Source organism: Schistocerca cancellata, chromosome 6 (assembly GCF_023864275.1).
Source record: "Schistocerca cancellata isolate TAMUIC-IGC-003103 chromosome 6, iqSchCanc2.1, whole genome shotgun sequence".
NCBI classification, from domain to species: Eukaryota; Metazoa; Arthropoda; class Insecta; order Orthoptera; family Acrididae; genus Schistocerca; species Schistocerca cancellata.
The window spans coordinates 162,914,823-162,939,800 of record NC_064631.1 but is presented as its reverse complement, the minus strand read 5'-3'; the positions used below and the strand labels follow the sequence as shown (position 1 = coordinate 162,939,800).

Below are 24,978 nucleotides of genomic sequence, written 5' to 3'. Positions count from 1 at the left end.
GCCTCCAACGAGCACTCTGCATGCAAAGTCCGTTTACTACCGTCGTGCGGTCATAATCATGACGGAAAGCTTTTGACATGAATCACCTGTGTGCAAATGACAACAGTGCACTGCCCTTTCACATCTTGTGTACGCAATAGTATCTCCATCTGTACCTGTGCATTTTGCTATCCCATGACTTCTATCGTTCGCAGCTCGTGGTCGTGCGGTAGCGTTCTCGCTTCCCACGCCCAGGTTCTCGGGTTCGATTCCCGGAGGGGTTAGGGATTTTCTCTGCCTGGTGATGACTGGGTGTTGTGTGCTGTCCTTAGATTAGTTAGGTTTAAGTAGTTCTAAGTTCTAGGGGACTGATGACCATAGATGTTAAGTCCCATAGTGCTCAGAGCCATTTTTTTTACTTCTATCTCCTCAGTGGTTACAGCCAGAAGCAGCTAAGATACATTACACAAATACAGTGAATATATCGAGGTGTGATTTTCGCTAAGCTATTGCGGACTATGTGGCGTATATTCTACGTATGCAAGTAATTTTTAACGATTTTTTTTTATCGTTTTCGTAATTCGTTAGCTATTACTGTCCGCTTTTTCTTATCGAAACCCGTACCACGACTTAATTACCGGTTCTGGGTATATCTGGGATAGCCTGCGGTACCTACATTGCCCTTTATAATAGGCATTTTGTGGATTAACGCGTTGAGCGCGGAACCGATGTTACTCGGCTTTTCGTTAAGACGGCAGTCCCGCGTGCTGGCGAAGACTTGACGTGTTGTATGTTAGAGTATAAAAGGGCAAGTAATGATGCTCTTGGCAGCCCACAACTCATCGGACGGCCGGGCAATACTTGTCACCTAGAACATAGGCGTTACCGTGAGAGAAATTTCTCGGCAACCGCGGCCGAGATGGGTAAGTGAACAAAATGTGAGTGCACCACTTCACGCTTGTTGAGATGGAGTATAAACTACTAAGGAGACTGCCTACACTATGCTTGTCCGTCCTCTTTTAGAGTACTGCTGCGCGGTGTGGTATCCTTACCAGATAGGACTGACGTAGTATATCGAAAAAGTTCAAAGAAAGGCAGCACGTTTTGTATTATCGCGAAATATGGGAGAGAGTGTCACAGAAATGATACAAGATTTGGGCTGGACATCATTAAAAGAAGGGCGTTTTTCGTTGCGACGGAATCTTCTCACGAAATTCCAGTCACCAACTTTCTCCTCCGAATGCGAAAATATTTTGTTGACACCGACCTACATAGGGAGGAACGATCACCAAGATAAAATAAGTGAAATCAGAGCTCGTACGGAATGATACAGATGTTCATTCTTTCCTCGCGCTATACGAGATTGGAATAATAGAGAATTATGAAGGTGGTTCGATGAACCCTCCGCCAGGCATTTAAATGTGATTTGCAGAGTATCCATGTAGATGTAGATGGTATGGTAAGAAGACTACATCCATGGGACGACCAGTTGGAGAAAGTCGCAGTTGTGTAAGGAGGTATTAGTTTCACAGCGATTATTTTCAAAAGGCAAAAGTAGCAAAAATAGCACTAGGGGAATACAGTGATTCATTGAGTGCTTTAATTGTACCACGTAAAAGTCTCTGTGTAACGCGACTGCCATCATACTAAAGTAAGAATTCCTCTGATGGTTCAATAAGTGATCAGTACCGCGGAATGATCTTCGAGGCAACTACGCGAACATTATGCATTTTACGAAAGCCAATATTTACAAATTGAGTGATGAAGATGTGGAAAAGTGTAACAAAGTCGAGAATTCTTATGGCCATTTTGTCACACGTGAAATATTTGAACACATCAGTGAACAAACACATTTTGGTTCTTTCCACCAAACATTCGAGTGAAACGAAAACCATAACAACCGAAAGAGGTTTTACCCAGGATAGCAATGTCATCAGCGAATCGTGTCATTGATATCCCTTCACCTTGAATTTTAATTCCATTCGTGAACCTTTCTTTTATGTCCATTATTGGTTGGTTGGTTGGTTGGTTGGGTTGGGGAAGGAGACCAGACAGCGTGGTCATCGGTCTCATCGGATTAGGGAAGGAAGTCGGCCGTGCCCTTTCAGAGGAACCATCCCGGCATTTGCCTGGAGTGATTTAGGGAAATCACGGAAAACCTAAATCAGGATGGCCGGACGCGGGATTGAACCGTCGTCCTCCCGAATGCGAGTCCAGTGTCTAACCACTGCGCCACCTCGCTCGGTCCATTATTGCTTCCTCGATGTACAAATTGAACAGTAGAGGCGAAAGACTATATCCTCGTCTTACACCCTTTTTAATACGAGAACTTTTTTTTTGGTCGTCCTCTCGTATTATTCCCTCTTGGCTGTTGTACATGTTGAATATGACCCGTCTCTCCCTATAGCTTACTCCTATTTTTCCCAGAATTTCGAATATCATGCACCATTTTACATTGTCAAACGCTTTCTTCAGGTCGACAAATCCTATGAACGTATCTTGATTTTTCTTTAGTCTTGCTTCCATTATTAACCGCAACGTCAGAGTTGCCTCTCTGGTACCTTTACCTCCCCTAAAGAAAACTGATCGTCATCTAGCGCATCCTCAATTTTCTTTTCCATTCTTCTGTGTATTATTCTCGTCATCAACTTGGATGCATGAGCTGTTAAGCTGATTGTGCGATAATTCTCGCACTTGTTAGCTCTTGCCGTCTTCGGAATTGTGTGGATCATGTTTTTCCTAAAGTCAGATGGTATGTCGCCAGACTCATACATTCTACATACCAACGTGAATAGTCGTTTTGTTGCCACTTGCCACTTCTCCCAATGATTTTAGAAATTCTGATGGAATGTTATCGATCCCTTCTGCCTTATTTGACCTTAAATCCTTCAAAGATCTTTTAAATTCTGATTCTAGTACCGGGTACGCTATCTCTTCTAAATCGAGTCCTGTTTCTTCTTCTATCACAAGAGACAAATCTTCCTCCATCATAGAGGCTTTCAGTGTATTCTTTCCACCTATTCGCTCTCTTGTCTGCATTTAACAGTGGAATTCCCGTTCACTCTTAATGTTATCACCCTTACTTTGAATATCACCGAAGGTTGTTTTGACTTTCCTGTATGCTGAGTCAGTCCTACCGACAATCATTTCTTTTTCGATTTCTTCACATTTTTCATGCAGCCATTTCGTCTTAGCTTCCCTGCACTTCCTATTTATTTCATTCCACAGCGACTTGTATTTTTGTATTCCTGAATCTCCCGGAACTTTTATGTACTTCCTCCTTTCATCGATCAATTGAAGCATTTCTTCTGTTCAAAAATGGTTCAAATGGTTCTGTTCTGAGCACTATTGGACTTAACACCTGAGGTCATCAGTCCCCTAGAACTTAGAACTACCTAAACCTAACTAACCTAAGGACGTCACACACATCCATGCCCGAGGCAGGATTCGAACCTGCGACCGTAGCAGCCGCACGGTTCCGGACTGAGCGCCTAGAACCGCGTGGCCACCAATGCCGGCCCCTTTGTAGGGATATCCATTCCTGTAATGCCTACTGAGCTATTCCTTACTGTTGTATCTATAGCCTTAGAGAACTTCAAGTGTATCTCGTCATTCCTCAGTACTTCCGTATCCCACTTCTTCACGCATTGATTCTTCCTGACTAATGTCTTAAACTTCAGCCTACTCTTCATCACTACTACGTTGTGATCTGAGTTTATATCTGCTCCTGGGTACGCCTTACAATCCAGTTCTGATTTCGGAAGCTCTGTCTGACCTTGATGTAAAAATCTAACTGAAATCTTCCCGTATCACCCGACCTTTTCCAAGTACACCTCCTCCTCTTGTGATTCCTGAACAGAGTATTCGCTGTTACTAACTGAAGTTTATTATTGAACACTATTAATCTTTCTCCTCTCTCATTCCTCGTCCAAGCCCATACTCTCCTGTAACCTTTTCTTCTACTCCTTCCCCTACGACTGCATTCCAGTCCCCCATGACTCTTAGATGTACATTTCCATTTACATACTGTATTACCCTTTCAATATCCTCATACACTTTATCTATCTCTTCATCTTCAGCTTGCGACGTCGGCGTGTATACCTGAACTATCGTTGTCGATGTTTGTTTGCTATCGATTCTGACAAGAATAACCCTATCACTGAACTGTTCACAGTAACACTCTCTGCCCTACCTTCCTATTCATAACGAATCCTATTCCAGTTATTACATTTTCTGATGCTGTTGATATTATCCTATACTCATCTGACCGGAAGTCCTTGTCTTCTTTCCACCTCACATAACTGATCCCAGCCGGCCAGAGTGGCCGGGCGGTTCTAGGCGCTACAGTCTGGAACCGCGCGACTGCTACGGTCGCAGGTTCGAATCCTGCCTCGGGCATGGATGTGTGTGATGTCCTTAGGTTAGTTAGGTTTAAGTAGTTCTAAGTTCTAGGGGACTGATGACCTCAGAAGGTAAGTCCCATAGTGCTCAGAGCCATTTGAACCATTTTTAACTGATCCCTGCTATATCTAGATTGAGCCTTTGCATTTCCCTTTTCAGATTTTCTAGTTTCTCTACCACGTTCAAGATTCTGATATTCCACGCCCCGACTCGTAGAACGTTATCCTTCCGTTGATTAGTCAATCTTTCTTTCATGGTAACCTCCCCCTTAGCAGTCCCCTCCCAGAGATCAGAATGGGGGACTATTCCGGAATCTTTTGCCAATGGAGAGATCATCATGACACTTCTTCAATTGTAGGTCACATGTTCTGTGGATACACGTTACTTGTCTGTAATGCAGTGGTTTCCATTGCCTTCTGCATCCTCACGCCGTTGATCTATGCTGATTCTTCCGCCTTTAGGGGCAGTTTCCCACCCCTAGTACAAGGAAGTGCCCTGTACCTCTGTCCGCTCTTCAGCCCTCTTTGACAAGACATTTGACAGAATGAGCGTGACTTTTTATGCGGGAAGTCTTCGGCCGCAAATGCTGATTATTAATCAAAATTGAAGCAGCGGCGGGATTCGAAACCGAGACGAAGACATTTTGATTATGAATCTAAGACGCTCACCTTTCTGAAACTTGGTGAGTTACTCCTCAGGCATGTCCTCAAGTAGTAATAGACCTACTTTTTTATTTTCATTTATTCATTGGTTGTTGAAGAATACAGACCAAAAACATACTTCAGTACCATATCTTTGTTTCAGGCGTCTGCTGTTTTTCATTTTATCATATTTCAGAAAACTGTGGTACTACCTCCTGCACAATAATCTAAAAATTAAGAAAATTGTTAGTTTTCTTATTTCAAATAAGATTTGCAGACTGCAGGACTTCCGTCATGGACACACTTCAGATGGACAGAGCAACTTTAACTCCTCCGATGGGGGGGTTTCATGATGCCTGAATTTCTTTTTAAAAAATTAGAAAATGTTGTCTAAGAGTCAATATACAATGTACAAAAAGATCTATGTTGATTTATTCATTAGTTTTGCGAAAAAAATTCGGAAAAAGTCTTATAATATAGGCTGAGTGAGGAAAATGGGCCCTAAGTCCAGTATTTGCTTAATGACCAATTGCCTGGTTGGTGGAGAAGTTGAGTCAGCCCTGTGAATGCTCACCCCATTCTCAGTGCCACACAGAATTTGATTTTTACCTTGGGAATTAACCAAAGAGTTACACTGGAGGTAAAGATGTTATGTCAGTCACGCTGGATTGGGGTTGACAAAAATTCGTACCCAGGTCTGTCATATGTAGAATTCCAACAGAAATCACTTTGGTCCTTAAAGCACAATGAAGTGAAAATCTAAACTATTGTGAGACAACATTTTACGGCGTGAGTTGTTCTTCTTCTGGTAAAGATTACTGAGTTTGAGTTGTAATGTGCATGTATTTTTCCATCAGAGTTACAGATATCTTGTCACTGCACAAGAGACATTATAGCTTAAATTAAATGTTTTATTTTATAACGTAGGTAGGAATGACGGGAGTGGAGTTTAATTATTGATTTTTTGTTCTTATATATAAAAAAATCTGCTGTTGAACACTCTAGAGAAAGGGACGATCCGAGAAAACAATGAGAATACCATCTGGCTGTGAGCAATAAAAACTTGAGAGACAGAGAGAGAGAGAAGAGAATTAGCTACAGTTTAATTACGTCTCACTGGCCACGTTCTAAAAGTGTATAATGTTCTTTAGTTTAGAGGTACAACAATGATATACAATTACTGCGATTGTAAAATGGAGATGGGCATTCAAAACGTTGTTCGAGATTGTAAAGATGTATCGTGTAATTTGTTCTAGATGCAATACGGGGCACATTACTGAAAGGAGCTATTATTCATTGTTCAGATTCCTGGCTGTTATTTAAAAAAAATCCGTTTATAGAGAAATGAATATAGGCTTTTGGGTTTTCCGTAAGGTGTATCTCTACAGCTACATCTACGTGATTACTCTGCTATTCGCAATAAAGTCCCTGGCAGAGGGTTCAATGAACCACCTTCAAGCTGTCTCTCGACCGTTCTACTCTCGAACGGCACGCAGGAAAAACGAGCACTTCAATTTTTCTGTGCGAGCCCTGATTTCTCTTATTTTAACGTGATGATCATTTCTCCCTACGTAGGTGGGTGGTAACAGAATGTTTCTGCAATTGGAGGAGAAAACTGGTGATTGAAATTTCATGAGAAGATCCCGTCGCAATGAAAAACGCCTTTGCTTTAATGATTGCCACTCCAATTCACGTGTCTCGCCTATTTCATGATAATACAAAACCAGCTGCCCTTCTTTGTACTTTTTCGATGTCATCCGTGAGTCCCACCTGATGCGGATCCCACACCGCACAGCAATACTCCAGAATAAGGCGGACAAGCGTGGTGTAAGCAGTCTCTTTAGTAGACCTGTTGCACCTTCTAAGTAATCTGCCAATGAATCGCAGTCTTTGGTTTGCTCTACCCACAATATTATGTATGTGATCGTTCTAATTTAGGTTATTTGTAATTGTAATCCCTAAATATTTAGTTGAATTTATAGCCTTCGGATTTGTGTGACTTATCGCGTAATCGAAATTTAGCTGATTTCTTTTAGTACTCATGTGAATAACTTCACACTTTTCCTTACTCTGGGTCAATTGCCACTTTTCGCACTATACAGATATCTAAATCATTTTGCAAGTCGTTATCATCATCTGATGACTTTACAAGACGTTCAATGACAGCATCATCTGCAAACAATCTAAGACGGCTACTGAGATTGTCTCCTATGTCGTTAATATAGATCAGGAACAATAGAGGGCCTATAATACTTCATTGGGGAACGCTGGATATTACTTTTGTTTTAGTCGATGACTTTACGTCTATTACTATAAACTGTGACCTTTCTGATAGGAAATCACGAATCTAGTCGCACAACTGAGGCGATACTCCGTAGGCACCCAGTTTGGTTAGAAGAAACGTGTGAGGAACGGTGTCGAATGCCTTCTCGAAATCTAAAAATATGGAGTCAATTTGACATCCCTTGTCGATAGCACTTATTACTTAATGAGTATAAAGAGCTAGTTGTGTTTCACAAGAACGATATTTTCTGAAACTGTGCTGACTATGTGTCAATGAATCGTTTTCTTCGAGGTACTTCGTAATGTTCGAACACAGTATATGTTCTAAAACCCTGCTGAAAATCGACGTTAGTGATATAGGCCTGTAATTCAGTGGATTACGCCTACTTCCCTTTTTGGGTATTCGTGTGACTTGAGCAATTTTCCAGTCTTTAGGTATGGATCTTTCTGTGAGCGAGTGGTTGTATATAATTGCTAAATGCTTGAAGGGGGAAACCAGATGACGCTATGGTTGGCCCACTAGATGGCGCTGCCATAGGTCAAACTGATATTAACTGCGTTTTTTAAAATAGAAACCCCCATTTTTTATTACATATTCGTGTATTACGTAAAGAAATATGAATGTTTTAGTTGGACCACTTTTTTCGCTTTGTGATAGATGGCGCTGTAATAGTCACAAACATATGGCCCACAATTTTAGACGAACAATTGGTAACAGGAAGGCTCTTTTAAATTACAATACAGAACGTAGGTACGTTTGAACATTTTATTTCGGTTGTTCCAATGTGATACATGTACCTTTGTGAACTTACCATTTCTGAGAACGCATGCTGTCACAGCGTGATTACCTGTAAATACCACATTAATCCAATAAATGCTCGAAATGATGTCCGTTAACCTCAATGCTTTTGGCAATACGTGTAACGACGTTCCTCTCAACAGCGAGTAGTTCGCCTTCCGTAAAGTTCGCACATGTGTAAGGTGTCAGGCAAATCCAACACCTTCCATGAAAACCCTGACATGATAAGCAAACCCAGTAGTATGTCACATAGCTCCGAATAAATCCTGACATTAAATTAACCAAAGTAATACGAGTAATGAGTGAGCAAATGGAATACCACAGACTAACACAAGAATTCCTAAATGCATGTCATACCTTCCCACCGTGAGACAGACGCAGTTCCGAGGGGAGAAACGAGAACAGAAGCCGAGAGCAGAACCGTGTTAAGCTAGAAGGCCCTACGATAAGGGACGGACACCCACGTCGCCAGCTAACCACGAGGACCACCCTCCAGCCCATGTTAAAAGCTAGAGCCCTCCAGAAGAACAATATAGATCTTACGATAACACTAAAAGGGCCACACCAGCCGCAAGTTTTAGCGTGAGACTTTTTCGCGTCTCTGTTACGTTGCAAACTTTAAAAACATTGCCCCACCACTAAAAGTAACCGACAGGACCACCCCCCAGCCCATGTTAAGAGATAGAGCCCTCCAGAAGAACAGTATAGATCTTACGACAACATTAAAAGGGCCACACCAGCTGCAAGTTTTAGCGTGAGACTTTTTCGCGTCTCTGTTACGTTGCAAACTTTAAAAACATTGCCCCACCACGAAAAGTATAACGTTTCTCATTGGATAGACAGAACGTTTGTAGGCGGAGCTTAAGGTTAACATTGAGACCCTGATTGGTCAGATGAAAACACAGCCAGATAGTTTTTTTTTAAACCAACTTCGGTAAATTGTAGTAACGAGAAGTTAGGGGGGAGTTGCTTCCGAGACGGCGAAGGTGGAGCTGCGCCGCCCGCTGCCCCCCTGAAGCTGCCTAACCAACGACAAGGTAATGAACGCACGCGATGCCGCATAACAGCGCATAAAGCTTCACTCAGAACTGCAGAAGTCTCATCTGTTATATCCCCGTTTTGCGTAATACTAGTGTCTATCGTCAATTAAAGCTCATGGTATTCACATTTGCTACGTAAGTTAAAATCTGAAACGCGATGATTTTTCTGTTATATAATTATTGAAAAGCCACATCAACCACTGTAATTTACGACAAGTTAGATAAGTAATTAAAGATAATTGACGGTCACTGTAGACCAGTTTGATAGTTTTCTCTTTTGTGAAACTTAATTTAAACCTAGATTATAGATGTAATATGGCATAGGTCATCCTTCGATCCATTGTAGAACTTGGAAACCCACTCAGGGAATATTCGTTCACATTCTTGTTGAACGCAGTTGGTTTTTATCATCCTGTATTAAAATATTTCCTTTTATCAATAGTGCAATTTATAAACAATGTTTTGTGAGTAGAATAAAATTTCCAATGGTAAACTTAACTGCTTTTTCGACGTTATTTTACCAGCTAACTAAAAATAGGAAAGCCTTGAACCCCTTCCACTAAATTTAGTTAGCATTAAGATTCTTTTACAGGGAGTGCAGTGGAGCTGACGCTGAAATCATTAAGTATTTGGTTAGGTTAGGGAACTCTTCTGAACTCTACATGTCATGTGTGGTCTGGCGTCTGCTTACTAGCAACAGGTCCCAGGTTCAAACTAGTCAATTCCCTAAAAAACACGCTCAGAGCGTCGTTGCGCGAAAGTGGTAGGGAGACATGACTTAGAACAAACAGACACCACGCAGAATGTTAGACATGCATTGACAATTCGCTGACGCATGTTGTCAGGCATTGTCGGTGGATCACGATAGCAAATATCCTTCAACTTTCCCCACAGAAAGAAATTCGGGGACGTCAGATCCGGTGAACGTGCGGGGCATGGTATGGTGCTTCGACGACCGATCCACCTGTCATGAAATATGCTATTCAGTACCGTTTCAACCGCACACGAGCTATGTGCCAGACATCCATCATGTTGGAAGTACATCGCCATTCTGTCATGCAGTGAAACATCTTGTAGTAACATCGGTAGAGCATTACGTAGGAAATCCGCATACATTGCACCATTTAGATTGCCATCGATCAAATGGGGGCCAATTATCCTTCCTCCCATAACGCCGCACCATACATTAACCTGCCAAGGTCGCTGATGTTCCACTTGTCGCAGCCATCGTGGATTTTCCGTTGTCCAATAGTACATATTATGCCGGTTTACGTTACCGCTGTTGGTGAATGACGCTTCGTCGCTAAATAGAACGCGTGCAAAAATCTGTCATCGTCCCGTAATTTCTCTTGTGCCCCGTGGCAGAACTGTACACGACGTTCAAAGTCGTCGCTATGCAATTCCTGGTGCATAGAAATATTGTACGGGCGCAATCGATGTTGATGTAGCATTCTCAACACCGAAGTTTTTGAGATTCCCGATTCTCGCGCAATTTGTCTGCTACTGATGTGCGGATTTGCCGCGACAGCAGCTAAAACACCTACTTGGGCATCATCATTTGTTGCAGCTCGTGATTGACGTTTCACATGTGGCTGAACACTTCCTGTTCCCGTAAATAACGTAACTATCCGTCCAACGGTCCGGACACTTGGATGATGTCGCCCGGGATACCGAGCAGCATGCATAGCACACGCCCGTTGGGCATTTTGATCACAATAGCCGTACATCAACACGATATCGACCTTTTCCGCAATTGGTAAACGGTCCATTTTAACACGGGTAATGTATCACGAAGCAAATACCGTCCGACTGGCGGAATGTTACGTGATATTACGCACTTATACGTTTGTGACTATTACAGCGCCATCTGTCACAAAAGCGAAAAAAGTGGTCCAACTAAAACATTCATATTTCTTTAAGTACTACACGAATATGTAATAAAAATGGGGGTTCCTATTTTAGAAAACGCAATTTATATCAGTTTGACCTATGGCAGCGCCACCTAACGGGCCAACTATAGCGCCATCTGGTTTCCCCCTTCAAGCTAGACGAGTTTCGTTCTTAGTAGGTTTTTAGTTTGATGCTTATTTCGTGAGATATTTGGTCCGGTCACTATCAATGGACCGCCCTGTATACCACATAAATTGGTCAGTGATGGTACTGATCCCCCGTGGTGCACAAAACGGATCAGATCGCTGCTGCAGAAGCAGCGAAAAAAGCATGCCAAATTTGAAAGAACGCAAAATCCTCAAGATTGGCTTAGTTTTACAGAAGTTCGAAATATAGTGAGTGCTTCAATGCGAGATGCTTTTCATGTCCGCAGCTCGTGGTCGTGCGGTAGCGTTCTCGCCTCCCGCGCCCGGGTTCCCGGGTTCGATTCCCGGCGGGGTCAGGGATTTTCTCTGCCTCGTGATGACTGGGTGTTGTGTGATGTCCTTAGGTTAGTTAGGTTTAAGTAGTTCTAAGTTCTAGGGGACTGATGACCACAGACGTTATGTCCCATAGTGCTCAGAGCCAGCGAGATGCTTTTAATAATTTCTACAACGAAACTCTGTCTCAGAATCTGGCAGAAAACCCAAAGAGATAGTGGTCATACATAAACCATACCTGTGGCAAGACGCAATCAATACCTTCACTGCGCCATAACAACGGTGAAGTCACCGATGTAATGGTTCTAATGGCTGTGAGCACTATGGGACTTAACAGCTGAGGTCATCAGTCCCCTAGAAGTTAGAACTACTTAAACCTAACTAACCTAAGGACATCACACACATCCATGCCCGAGGCAGGATTCGAACATGCGACCGTAGCTGTCGCGCGTTCCAGACTGAAGCGCCTAGAACCGCTCGGCCACTCCGGCCGGCAGTCACTGATGACAGTACCACTAAAGCAGAGTTATTGAGCACGGTTTTTCGAAACTCCTTCACCAAAGAAGACGAAGTAAATATTCCTGAATACCAATCAAGAGCAACTGCCAAGATGAGAAACGTACAAGTAGATACCCTCGGCGTAGCAAAGCAGCTTAAATCAGTTATTAAAGGCAAGGGATCCGGTCCAGATTGTATAACAGTCAGGTTCCTTTCAGAGTACGCTGATACAATAGCTCTATATTTAGCAATTATATACAATCGTTCGTTCACAGAAAGCTCCGTACCTAACGCCTGGAAAATTGCTCAATTCTCACAAATACCCACAAAGGGAAATAGTAGTAATCCGCTGAATTACAGGCCCATATCACTAACGTCGATTTGTAGTTGGGTTTTGGAACGTATAATGCCAACGGCCTTGCCGCAGTGGTAACACCTGTTCCAGTCAGATCGCCGAAGTTAAGCGCTGTCGGGCTTGGATAGCACTTGGATGGGTCACCGTCCGGTATGCCGAGCGCTGTTGGCAAGCGGGGTGCACTCAGCCCTTGTGTGGCCATCTGAGGAGCTATCTGACTAAGCAGTGGCGGCTCCGGTCTCTAACATTGAAAACGGCTGGGAGAGCGGTGTGCCGACTGTGATGTCACCGCCAGACACTACACTTGCTAGGTGGTAGCCTTTAAATCGACCGCGGTCCGTTAGTATACGTCGGACCCGCGTGTCGCCACTGTCAGTGATTGCAGACCGAGCGCCTCCACACGGCAGGTCTAGTGAGACGTCCGAGCACTCGTCCCAGTTGTACAGCCGACTTTGCTAGCGAAGCTACACCGACAAAAACGCTCTCATTTGCCGAGACGATAGTTAGCATAGCCTTCAGCTACGTCATTTGCTACGACCTAGCAAGGAGCCATGACCAGTTTATATTTAGATTATATAATGTATCAACAAGAGCGATGTTCACCAATTGTGGATTAAAGTTAAGTATTCCAGAAGCTATGTACTATTTTTGGCTACTATAATTCCTTGTCATTTTCCAGACCTCACGCCAGCCTGCGTGAGCTTTAACGCGTGCATTTCGGCCTCCTCTAGCTATACGGTGTTGGCTCTTCTGCCAACACATCACCGACCACATGCCCCTCGATATCCGCATCCAATGACGCCTATAGACTGAGGATGACACGGCGGTCGGTCAGTACCGTTAGGGTCTTCCGTGATCTGTTAGGACGGACTTTAGTCTAGTTTTAGTTTTGAGCACATACTGTGTTCGAACATTATGAATTACCTAGAAGAAAACGATTTATTGACACATTGCACGTATTCAGAACACATCGTTCTTGTGAAACACAACTATGTAGCTCTCTATACTCATGAAGTAATGAGTGCTATCGACAGGGGATGTCAATTGATTCCATATTTTTAGATTTCCGGAAGCCTTTAGACGCCGTTCCTCACAAGCGTCAACCAAACTGCGTGCCTGTGGAACATCGCCTCAGTTGTGCGACTGGATTCGTGATTTCCTGTCAGAAAGGTAACAGTTCATAGCAAGAGACGGAAAGTCATCGAGTAAAACAGAATTAATATCTGGCGTTCCCTAATGAAGTGTTATAGGCCCTCTGTTGTTCCTGATCTATATTAACGACAGAGGAGACAATGTGAGTAGTGGAACGATCACATAGATAACGTTGTGGGTAGAGCAAACCAAAGGACACATTGGAAGGACACTTAGAAGCTGCAAAATGAAATTCGCAACACTAAAGTAAATTTCGAACGTAAAATCGATCGTTAGAACACAAATGTTATGTTTGTCGACTACAGCGGCGTCTACCACGAATGAGAACGATGGTTTGAGGAAACAGTACGTACTTTTTGACATAGAATCCGAATATGCAATAAAAATGGGTGTTTCTCACAAGGAAATACAAAGTTGACCTTGTCCAAGCGGGCAGGTTGGTTAGTAGGCGGCTAAGTGCAGTACAGACAAATGTCCCCTTTACTAATATCAACTTTTCACGTAGAACATTTTTTTTCGTATGATGCATCACTTTCGGAATTCTTAGTTGTCTCAAGTTAAAACAAACACCCTGTGTTTTAGGATAGTTTCATCTATTGTTCATTTTTTGACTGAAGAGTGTGTTAATGACACGATTGAATTATTTGGCTTGTGCATTTGTAGATCGCCTATCGATGTGAGCACAGGACTTTGTAACGACTGTGGTTTTCTTATTCCGACCCGGCCGCTGTGGCCGAGCGGTTCTAGGCGCTTCAGTCCGGAACCGAACTGCTGCTACGCTCGCTGGTTCGAATCCTGCCTCGGGCATGGATGTGTGCGATGTCCTTAGGTTAGTTAGGTTTAAGTAGTTTTAAGTTCTAGGGGACTGATGCCCTCAGATGTTGAGTTCCATAGTGCTCAGAGCCATTTGAACCATTTGAATCTTTTTCCGAACAACGTTAACGTAGTTAGTGAAGTAACTGACATCACTCGTGAAATTTCAACTACTTCGCTTGATCTTGAAGAAAATATATACCAACAGTTGTAATTTTATTTAATAATTTTATTTAGCCACCAGTATCTGTGCCTCATTCACCCCATCCTTAGGCCCCTACACACGTAGCTAGATAAGTCATCTAATCGTTTGCACTATTATAGGGACTACTATGTCCAGCTGGATTCCGTAGACCTTCTTGGCAGACGTGGACCCTTCACAAGCTACAATAGAACATACGATTAGATGACTTAGTAGTAGTTACGTCTCTAGGGGCCTGAGGATAGTGCCAGTAAAACTGGTAGCTAAATGGAAATGAGCGTATGGCATCATTGGCTGGGAGGCCCCATTCGGGGAAGTTCGGCCGCCAAGTGCAATTCTTATCTCATTCGACGCCACACTGGCCAACTTGGGGGCCGGCGATGAGGATGAAATGATGGTGAGGACAACACAGCACCCAGTCCACGAGCGGAGAAAATCTCCAACCCGGCCGGGATTCGAACCCGAGCCCGCTTGCATGGGAGGCAAGCACGTTACCTCCCAGCTAAGCAGGTGGACTGGTAGCTAAATAAAATTGTTAAATAAAATTACGGCTGTCGGCATCTATTTTCTTCAAGTCTTCGACCAGCCGCAGTCCAATTCCATCTACAGAAGATGGAGTTACAGAAAACTTTGCTTCATAGTCTGCCTGATCTTGGATACCCGAGTCACGTATAGTAGCACCTCATTTCAGTCAACAGGACCTGATCAAAATTCTGATTCCTCGTCTTTCACGGTGCTGAGACAGTTACTTAGACTGATGACGCCAGGTCACTACAATTTACAGAACTTTGAAATCTTTTCTGTTACGTTCAGATCCATGAACAGAAGTTTCAGTGGAAAAGAGGTCACTACAGTGGACACAGTGTTAACATTTGTAGGGGGAAGATTATACACTGAATAACGGATGTTAAAACCATTTGCAACGTGATTCAATTGCTGAGGTGTGTCAGCTTTCATATAAGTTACTGTACAACAGCTTGACCACTGTAATGGAAGAAGTGTGGAGCCTGATACTTCTCTTAACTGACTTGCAGAAAATGCTATAGAGCTCATTAGGCACCTCACAGCTCAGCTTTTGTATACGCTAACGAAAAGTAAAACACAGTGAAATTAACCTGATCACAAATGCATGAAATAAAACTGGAAAAGCTCTCAATGTGAGCTATCGGCGCATGAAGGATTACTGGTTAATTCCTCGGTTTCAGCAGAACCATTTTGCAATGTACTATTTGCCTATGAGACAACAGTTTTTGGCTTCGGTACTTCAATAGCTTAATACCTACTACTTCTCTCCAGAGAATGTCAAATGCTACTCTAAGGTTAACGTACTCTTGTTTCCAGTTTACAGTTTGGTGAACGCAAGGCTGTAATGACCATCGTCGATAGCAAAGTTCCCGTAACTATTCTCCTACACTATAAGTAGCTTCATCTTTGCAATAAACACTTACCTGAAACATATTCTTCAGCTTCCCACTGGTGAATAAGGGGCTGAGTTTGTTGCGCAAATGCCGCCATCTTTCGCCCTTCATGAAGAACAGTTGATTCTCCAGTACCGGTTCCTTGAAGGGGAGACTTTCTCGGTCCATGAAGAAATCAAAGTCTTTGACGAATACTTGACGAATGAGTTCTGGATCGATGACTAGCAAGCTGGGAGTCCGTTTGCGATAAATCCCTACGTAACGCTTATCTGAAACAAATATTGACATCTGTTTTGTGAGTCAAATAAACAAATGTGTGCTCATTGTGGACTTCACATTCAAAAAACTGATCAAAACTGGGAAAATTATAAACTGGAAGAGAAAAGATGATTAATCACTGTAAATGAACATAAAAATTTTTCACAACCTGAATTGCGCTCTGTAAGCAGAACACTTGTAATCTACTTCGAAAAGACACTTGAATCATCGTAATGAATAACAGTACATTAGATCCAATATATAGAGCATGTCAGAGTGTTTACATGTGTAGTGGTGAAACTAAGAAGCGATATGAAATGGCACTGGAAGAGAAAAGGAGAATGAAAAACTTACATGTAATGAAAGGATTTTAGGAAGTTCACTTAATCTCTGAATGAAATGACACATAAGGTAACAGCGTAACAAGATCTAGAATATTGCCCCAGCGTTTAGAGATCTATCAAGTCACCACGACAGAAAACATCTAAAGAAATCAGAGGCGCGCTGCTAGGATCGTAAAAGGGCAGCTTAGCCCTGACGATAGTGCAACAGATATACTCGGGAAGCTTAAATGGGAGCACTTTGGAGCTTGACATTCTCGCAAAACCCAGTTGACTAAATTTATGGAATTATTTTTCGAGAAAGACCGTGGGAAAATCCTACTTTCGCAGTCGCATATCTCTGGTAGGGATCGTGGGAACTACGTAAGAGAGCTTAGGGTGCTTGCAGAGATAAGTTGACGATCATTTCTCTTCCGCTCATAACGCCAACTGAGTACAACGAAGTCGCTAATATTGACAGATAGACTACTTATGGTACTTTAGAGAAGACCAGAGAACTAATCTGCCTGGCTCTTGCAAGTTCAACATCAAAAGTAAAATTTCTTAGGAAAAAGTAAAATTCCTTCGTAAAGTCTCTGAGCCTTCAGACATACGTACTAATTTTCGACAACGAGACAGTCTTTCCCCACTCGCCTCCCCCTCTTCCTGCTGTTGCTTGACTAAATCCTGGACGGAAATTACGAACGCAAAATCAGTGTTAACTGCTTATCCTTCGCTGATGACTTAGAAACTAATATTAAGGCTAAGACTGAAATTAAATATGTCAGAGAAAAACTCAGCAAGGTAGCGACACTGAGAAAACCCGTTACTTTGAAATCTGCGTCAAAACTTCGGTTATATTTACCCCGCTATTGGTTGCGAACATCGGTAAAGACATTACATCTCACTGTAAAGTTTATTTCAGTCAATACTTACGGGATTATTTTTGGTTATACCGGTTTAGATTTTATGCTGTGAGTCAGTATTTCATTGAGGCTATTACTAGAAGAGCATTGACCGAAATAAACTTTGTAGTACATCAAAGCAGCACGGAAGTTCCATTGAAGATAAAATAGCGGATTGTTTTACAAGCATCCTTCTTCGGATTCCTTGGAGAAGTCATCAGAATTAGAAAATAGCACAAATTTAGAAACAGCCACCAAACTTCGAAAGACATTGAGAATAGCGTGAAACCACTTCAACAAAAAAAGTAATTCTGTCCAAACAAAAACTGCAGTATAAGGAAACAGTTCTTTAGCTGGAAGCAGTAAATCCATAAAAGGTAACAAAATATAATGCCCTGCGAGAGAGAATTGATTTCGGATGAAGCGGAGAAGTTCACGCAAGTGATGTTTGAAATTCTATGGCCATATTTATAGGGTGGTCAATAATAGACTCTCAAAAGATGACTCAACGTTATGAATTCAAAGAGGCGCAAAATCAGTTAGGGGCGATTTTCATGCCATAAATATCGCAGAGAAAAGGCGTAGTAAACTGTCTAACCTTTGGAATACTGTTTACAAACCATAGATTCATGGAGAAGCTTAAGAAGAGAATTTTATAGTTGTGGGCAGAAGAATGAAACAAAAAATAAATAATAGTGAATACGTGAAAATATTTTGGTAGGATAATAGGCAGAAACCGTCTAGCCAGTTACCAAATTTAAGGCGCTCTGTACGCGGACAAAACGAAAAATGAAGAAGGTACGAAATATACTCTGTCAAGCAGTATATAGCGCCTTCCGGAGTATACACAGGTAAATATTTCAGTCACATTTGCAATATCTTAGTGAGCATGGCGCATTATCTTAGTGAAGTTAAAATCTTAATGGCACAAAGAGGCCACTTAGATTTTGATTCGCATGGGAGAGTCCGTCCATTGTATGTAATCTCTCCAAATAAACTTTTGAAGTAACAGCGCGTTCCACACACTTAATGTAAAACAGAGTATATGAGTTTGTCTGTCAAAGTGCAATGCCTGAGGCTTTCAGCGACTACTGTAGCAGTATCTTATGGCAAAACCTCTCACAAAATCCAAAGAAATTCAGAACATAATGTGGCACCAAAGTTAGTGTCCAGACGTTCATGAAGACGCAGAAACTGAAACTGGGATTAGCAAAGCACAAGCAGAAATGCTAAAATCTGTTTTCAAATTTCTCTTCGCAAAAAGAAGATACAAGACGACTCTTCCAGATCAGTTCTTGCACCACTGCAAAGATGGGTGATATAGATATTAGTGTCAGATATTAAAAGCAACTGAAATCGCAAATACTGAACAAAGCTCCAGAGCACAGAGGAATCTCTATAAGGTTCTGTACAGAATCTGCGACTGATTTAACACCTCCTTTAACCATAAAATCCTCACACCTAGAAGAAAGTAAAGGTCACACTCATCTACAAGACGGGTAGTAAACGTGATTCATAAAACAACTGTCAAGTGACATTCATCTGTTGTAGAATCTTTGGGCATATTCCGAGGTGCAAAGCAATTCCGTATCTCGAGCAGGATGGCCTTCTCTGTGACACCCAGCATGGATTCCGAAAACATCCATCATGCGAAACCCAATTCGCACTTTTCTGACATGACATCCTGAAAGCCATGGTTTAAGGCAATGAGATAAATGCTTTATTTCATGAGTTCCGAAAAGCATTTGACTCAACACCACTCTAACTGCCGGCCGGGGTGGCCGAGCGGTTCTGGGCGCTACAGTCTGGAACCGCGCGACCGCTACGGTCGCAGGTTCGGATCCTGCCTCGGGCATGGGTGTGTGTGATGTCCTTAGGTTAATTAGGTTTAAGTAGTTCTAATTTCTAGGGGACTGATGACCTCAGAAGTTGAGTCCCATAGTGCTCAGAGCCATTTGAACATTTTCAACCACTCTAAGTCTTGTTAACGAAAGTACGATCGTATAGAGTATCAAGTAAATTTGCGACCGGATTAAGGATTTCTTGGTGGGAAAGACGTAGGAGAGTCACTGGCGGATGTAGAAGTAACTTCAGGAGTGCCCCAGGGAAGTGTGTTAGGATCGCTGCCGTTCATATTGCGTATTAATTGCGTGGCAGACAAGTTTATAGTAGCTTCAGATCTTTTGCAAATTACGCTGTTATCTATAGTGAAGTATTATCTGAGTAAGGCTCCACAAATATTTTGTCTGGCTCTGATGGTATTTGAAAGTGGTGCAAATTTTGGTAATTTGCTTTAAATGGTGAAAATGTAAAATTACGCACGTCACAAAATGCGTTAACTTAGTATCCTATGACTACAATATCTGTTTGAAAGTGGTGCGAATTTTGGCAACTTGTTTTAAATGTTCAGAAACGTACAAGTGTGCGCTTCATAAAACGCAAAAATATCAGTGAGTAACAACTGGGATCACTCCCCTTCTACAAATACCTGGACTCAACACTTTGTAGGCATGTGTAATGAAGTGATCATATACGCTCAGTAGTAGATGAAGCAGGTGAGAGACATAATTTCATTGGCACGATACAGGGAAAATGTGATGAATCTATAAATGAGACTGCTTCCAAAAAAACCTGTGCTACTGATCCTCGAATATTGTTCAAGTGTGTAGGACCTATACGAAGTACACTCTCCAATCACGTTCATGCGACCACCTGTCAAAAACCTGTGTAACCAGTTTTTGAAGCGCGGACCGCTGCGAGACGAGCAGGAAGACTGACAGTGAGGTTCTGGAAGGTACCGACTGGGATGTGGATTCATGCCAACACCATTTCCGTAGCCAGCTGCGCCAGGTTTCTCGTTTCCGTGGCGCGGACGTCCTGAACGACGTGGTCCCACGGATTCTCGATTGGGTTTCAATCCGCGGAGTTTGGTGATCAGGGGTGTACGGTTTACTCACCTTGGTGCTCTTCGAACCACGCACGTACTTGCCTAAGTGTGTGGCACATTACATTGCCCCGCTAGTAGATGCCCTCGTGCTGAGCAAAAACAATCTGCATGTAGCGGTGGAGATGGTCCCCAAGTATAGATGCTTACTTGTGTTGATCCATTGTGCCTTTCAAAATGATGAGATGCCACCAAAACATTAAACATTCCCCAGACTACAACGCTCTCTCCCTCGTCAATAATTTCTCACAAGAACTATTTTTGTTGTGCTTTGTACGATTAGGGTCGTGATAGGAGCTCTGAAATTCACACCAACGCCTTGGCTGTCAGTACTCGCCAATAATGCCCCTCTAAATCTCCGAGGACAACAAGCAGTAACATATGAATGGGTTAAACTCAAAAGATCCAGACGCCTACCTATTCATGAAACATTAAACAACTTACCAATCACTCGATTAAAATCTAGAGAACCAGTCTGGATAAACGCTGGCCAACTCGTCCTAGAAAGCTATAATCTAAGAGATGAATGGCGAAATCAGTGGACGGCCTTCCACAGTCATAAGAAATTAGGCGACATATGTCCGATCTTCCAACTGCCTGAAATGAAACAGCCAGGAAAAATATGGATCTTCCTCAACCGTATGAGAACTCGCCACAGCAAAGCTACACAAGTGGGGACTTACCGATGATGACTAGTGCGACTGCAGAACATCGGAACAAGAACACATTTTGCACGAACGCCCAAGAAGAAAATTGCGGGTACCTGCAGAGACTTTGCAGAAGCAACTCCCGCAGCAATTAACTGGTTAAAGTCCTTGGTTATCGAGCTAAGATGAAAAATGGATCGTTCAACTTCTTCTGTCTACTGCCGGTTCTCCAGCTTCGTTTACTTCCTGCGCATACATATTTTCTGCGTGTATATTACATTATATCAACTAAATTGTATGTACTTTTAAAATACTTATAGTTCTGTAAGCCACTCGCTAAATAAATAAACTCTACCTCCTCTGGCCTGGACCCCTTTGGTTTATGCTGCCCTGTGGGGTCCGCTGTTTTTCCAAGATTTAGCAATGTTTGTGTTAAGTTGGTGGCGGGGATGCCCCTTCTATGGCCACAGTCGTCGGTTAACCTAAAAGCGTCTGTGAATAATGTAAACTTTGTTCTGTGTGTTACCCTATTTTAACTGTTTACATATCGTATTTTCTGAGGCCGAGATTGAGGAACACCCCAGAATTTCCCTCAATGTGCTTGGTGCTTGGACAATCGCCAAAAAATCACACTCAGGCTGGCCGGTATGCCAGACCGACGATTGTTAATCCGCTGCAGTATATCCCATCCGGTTCTGGTTCACCTCCCTGTCTCGTAAGCTAGTGTACAACGTACTACTATAACCTAACGCACAATGCGTTAGGTTATAATACAGGGTCTACTAGTAGCGTACAAATTTGTAATAATTTTAAACGAATTGAAAAGACATATACAGTGAAAAAAAACTACACTTCTATAAAGTATCTGGATTTTGTGAAAATTTTCTTCCCTGTTAGTCCATATGGAAATTTCTGTCTGTTGCTTGAACTCGATTACATAACACCACAAGAAATTAATGTACGATAACGATGGTCGCTTGGGCGATCTAGTTCACTCAGCGTCGTTGTACCCTACGGATATACTACACTTAAGATCCAAAGAAACTGGTACACCTGGCTAATATCGTGTAGGGCCGCCGTGAGCACATAGAAGTGCCGCATCACGGCGTGGCATGGACTCGAGTAATGTCTGAAGCAGTGGTGGAGGTAATTGAAACCATGAATCCTGCAGGGCTGTCCATAAATCCGTAAGAGTACGATTGGGAGGAGATGTCTTCTGAACACATCGTTGCAAGGCATCCCAGATATGCTCAATTATGTTCACGTCTGGAGAGGCTGATGGCAGCGGAAGTGTTTAAACTCCGAAGAGTGTTACTGGAACCACTCTGTAACAATTCTCGACGTTGTGGTGTTGCATTGTCCTGCTGTAATTACCCAAGTCCGTCGGAATGCACAATGGACATGAGTGGATGCAGGTGATCAGACAGGATGCTTACGTACTTGTTATCTTTCAGAGTCGTATCTAGACGTATCAGGGGTCCCATATCACTCCAACTGCACACGCTCCGCATCATTACAGTGCCTTCACCAGTTTGAACAGTCTCCTGCTGACATGCAGGGTCTCTGGATTCATGATGTTGTCTCCATACACGTACACATCCATCCGCTGGATACAATTTGAAACGAGACACGTCCGACCAAGCAATATGCTTCCAGTCATCACCAGTCCAACGTCGCTGTTGACGGGCCCAAGCGAGGCGTAAAGCCTTGTGTTTTGCAGTCATCAAGGGTACACGAGCGGACCTTCGTCCCCGAAAGCCCGTTTCGATCATGTTTCGTTGAATGGTTCGCACTCTGACACTTGTTGATGGCCCAGCACTGGAATCTGCAGCAGCGGTGGGTTGCACATCTGTCACGTCGAGTGATCGTCTTCAGTCGTCGTTGGTCCCGTTCTTGCAGGATCTTTTTCCGGCAGCAGTGATGTCGGATATTTGATTTTTACCGGGTTCCTGATATTCACGGTACACTCATGAAATAGCCGTACGGGAAAATCCCCACTTCATCGCTACCTCGGAGTGCTGTGTCCCATCGCTCGTACGCCAACGTTCAAAACCCACTTAAATCTTGATAAATTGCCACTGTAGCAGCAGTAACCGATCTAACAACTGCGCCGGACACTTGTTGTCTTATACAGGGCTATTTACAAATGACTGAAGCGATTTCATAAATTCACTGTAGCTCCATTCATTGACATATGGTCACGACACACTACAGATACGTAGAAAAACTCATAAAGTTTTGTTCGGCTGAAGCCGCACTTCAGGTTTCTGCCGCCAGAGTGCTCGAGAGCGCAGTGAGACAAAATGGCGACAGGAGCCGAGAAAGCGTATGTCGTGCTTTAAATGCACTCACATCAGTCAGTCATAACAGTGCAACGACACTTCAGGACAAAGTTCAACAAAGATCCACCAACTGCTAACTCCATTCGGCGATGGTATGCGCAGTTTAAAGCTTCTGGATGCCTCTGTAAGGGGAAATCAACGTGTCGGCCTGCAGTGAGCGAGGAAACGGTTGAACGCGTGCGGGCAAGTTTCATGCGTGTATCTGGCCTTGCTGGAAAATTGGCTCATGCCACAACTGGAGACCGACAGCGCCGACTTCATCTTTCAACAGGATGGTGCTCCACCGCACTTCCGTCATGATGTTCGGCATTTCTTAAACAGGAGATTGGAAAACCGATGGATCGGTCGTGGTGGAGATCATGATCAGCAATTCATGCCATGGCCTCCACGCTCTCCCGACGTAACCCCATGCGATTTCCTTCTGTGGGGTTATGTGAAAGATTCAGTGTTTAAACCTCCTCTACCAAGAAACGTGCCAGAACTGCGAGCTCGCATCAACAATGCTTTCGAACTCGTTGATGGGGACATGCTGCGCCGAATGTGGGAGGAACTTGATTATCGGCTTGATGTCTGCCGAATCACTAAAGGGGCACATATCGAACATTTGTGAATGCCTAAAAAAACTTTTTGAGTTTTTGTATGTGTGTGCAAAGCATTGTGAAAATATCTCAAACAATAAAGTAATTGTAGAGCTTTGAAATCGCTTCAATCATTTGTAATAACCCTGTATAGGCGTTGCCGACCGCAACGCCGTATTCTACCTGTTTACATACCTCTGTATTCGAATGCGCATGCCTATACCAGTTTCTTTAGCGCTTCAATATATATTGAAGAAAGAGGAGCGTTGTTATGGTCTGAATAGTTTTCTTACTACCTCTGTCAGGCTACGGCGCATTGTACTTCATCACAAAAAAAAAAAAAGAAAAAAAATGTTCAAATGTGTGCGAAATCTTAAGGGATTTAACTGCTAAGGTCATCAGTCCCTAAGCTTCCACACTACTTAACCTAAATTATCCTAAGGACAAACACACACACACACCCATGCCCGAGGGAGGACTCGAACCTCCGCCGGGACCAGCCGCTTACTTCATCACGTCACGCGCGTATCTCATAAACGATGATAAATGATCTTCTGTAACTGAAATATAATTCCTCAAAATTTGTCCGTACTGCCTTGAAACATCCTATACAGAAATGTCGTACAGTCATTCGTTTAATTGATGAACCCACGCAGAACAGCGCTGAAGCCATTGGCTATGAGAAATGCATACGCTAGGAGGTGTTCTTCAAAAGTGAGGTGACTTACTGGTGAATAACGCTGTCTGCCACTGTTCAGAGCGTAAGTGGCGTAAATCGTAAGCCGGGTCGTATATCACTGAGACAAGCTAGTCAGCGCACAGCTTTCACACCGACCCGGTACAGTACTTCTCTGTTCATCACTCGTTTTAACCTATCTCAACTGTATGCATTTAACCCTTGAGTGTGACATGAGAGATTAAGTGCAAAGGCTGTTACTGTTAGGAAATATTTGTGCTGTATTGCTACCGCACAGTTAATATTCACGTTACATTTTAATTAGGAACATGGCGATCCGTTTCGGGAGTATTTCCCC

General features: G+C 43.0%; 1 protein-coding gene and 1 pseudogene across 2 annotated transcripts in view; one reads left to right on the top strand and one right to left on the bottom strand.

The window, feature by feature from the left end:
* Positions 1 to 24,978, bottom strand: part of LOC126190798 (probable cytochrome P450 6a14) — a 101,086-nt gene that overhangs the window by 55,341 nt on the left and 20,767 nt on the right. For both annotated transcript variants that reach the window (XM_049931346.1, XM_049931347.1), the window contains exon 3: positions 15,981 to 16,219. In XM_049931346.1, coding sequence (XP_049787303.1) covers positions 15,981 to 16,219 — 239 coding nt within the window. The remainder of the gene's footprint in view (positions 1 to 15,980; positions 16,220 to 24,978) is intronic.
* Positions 12,419 to 12,536, top strand: LOC126089822 (5S ribosomal RNA; annotated as a pseudogene).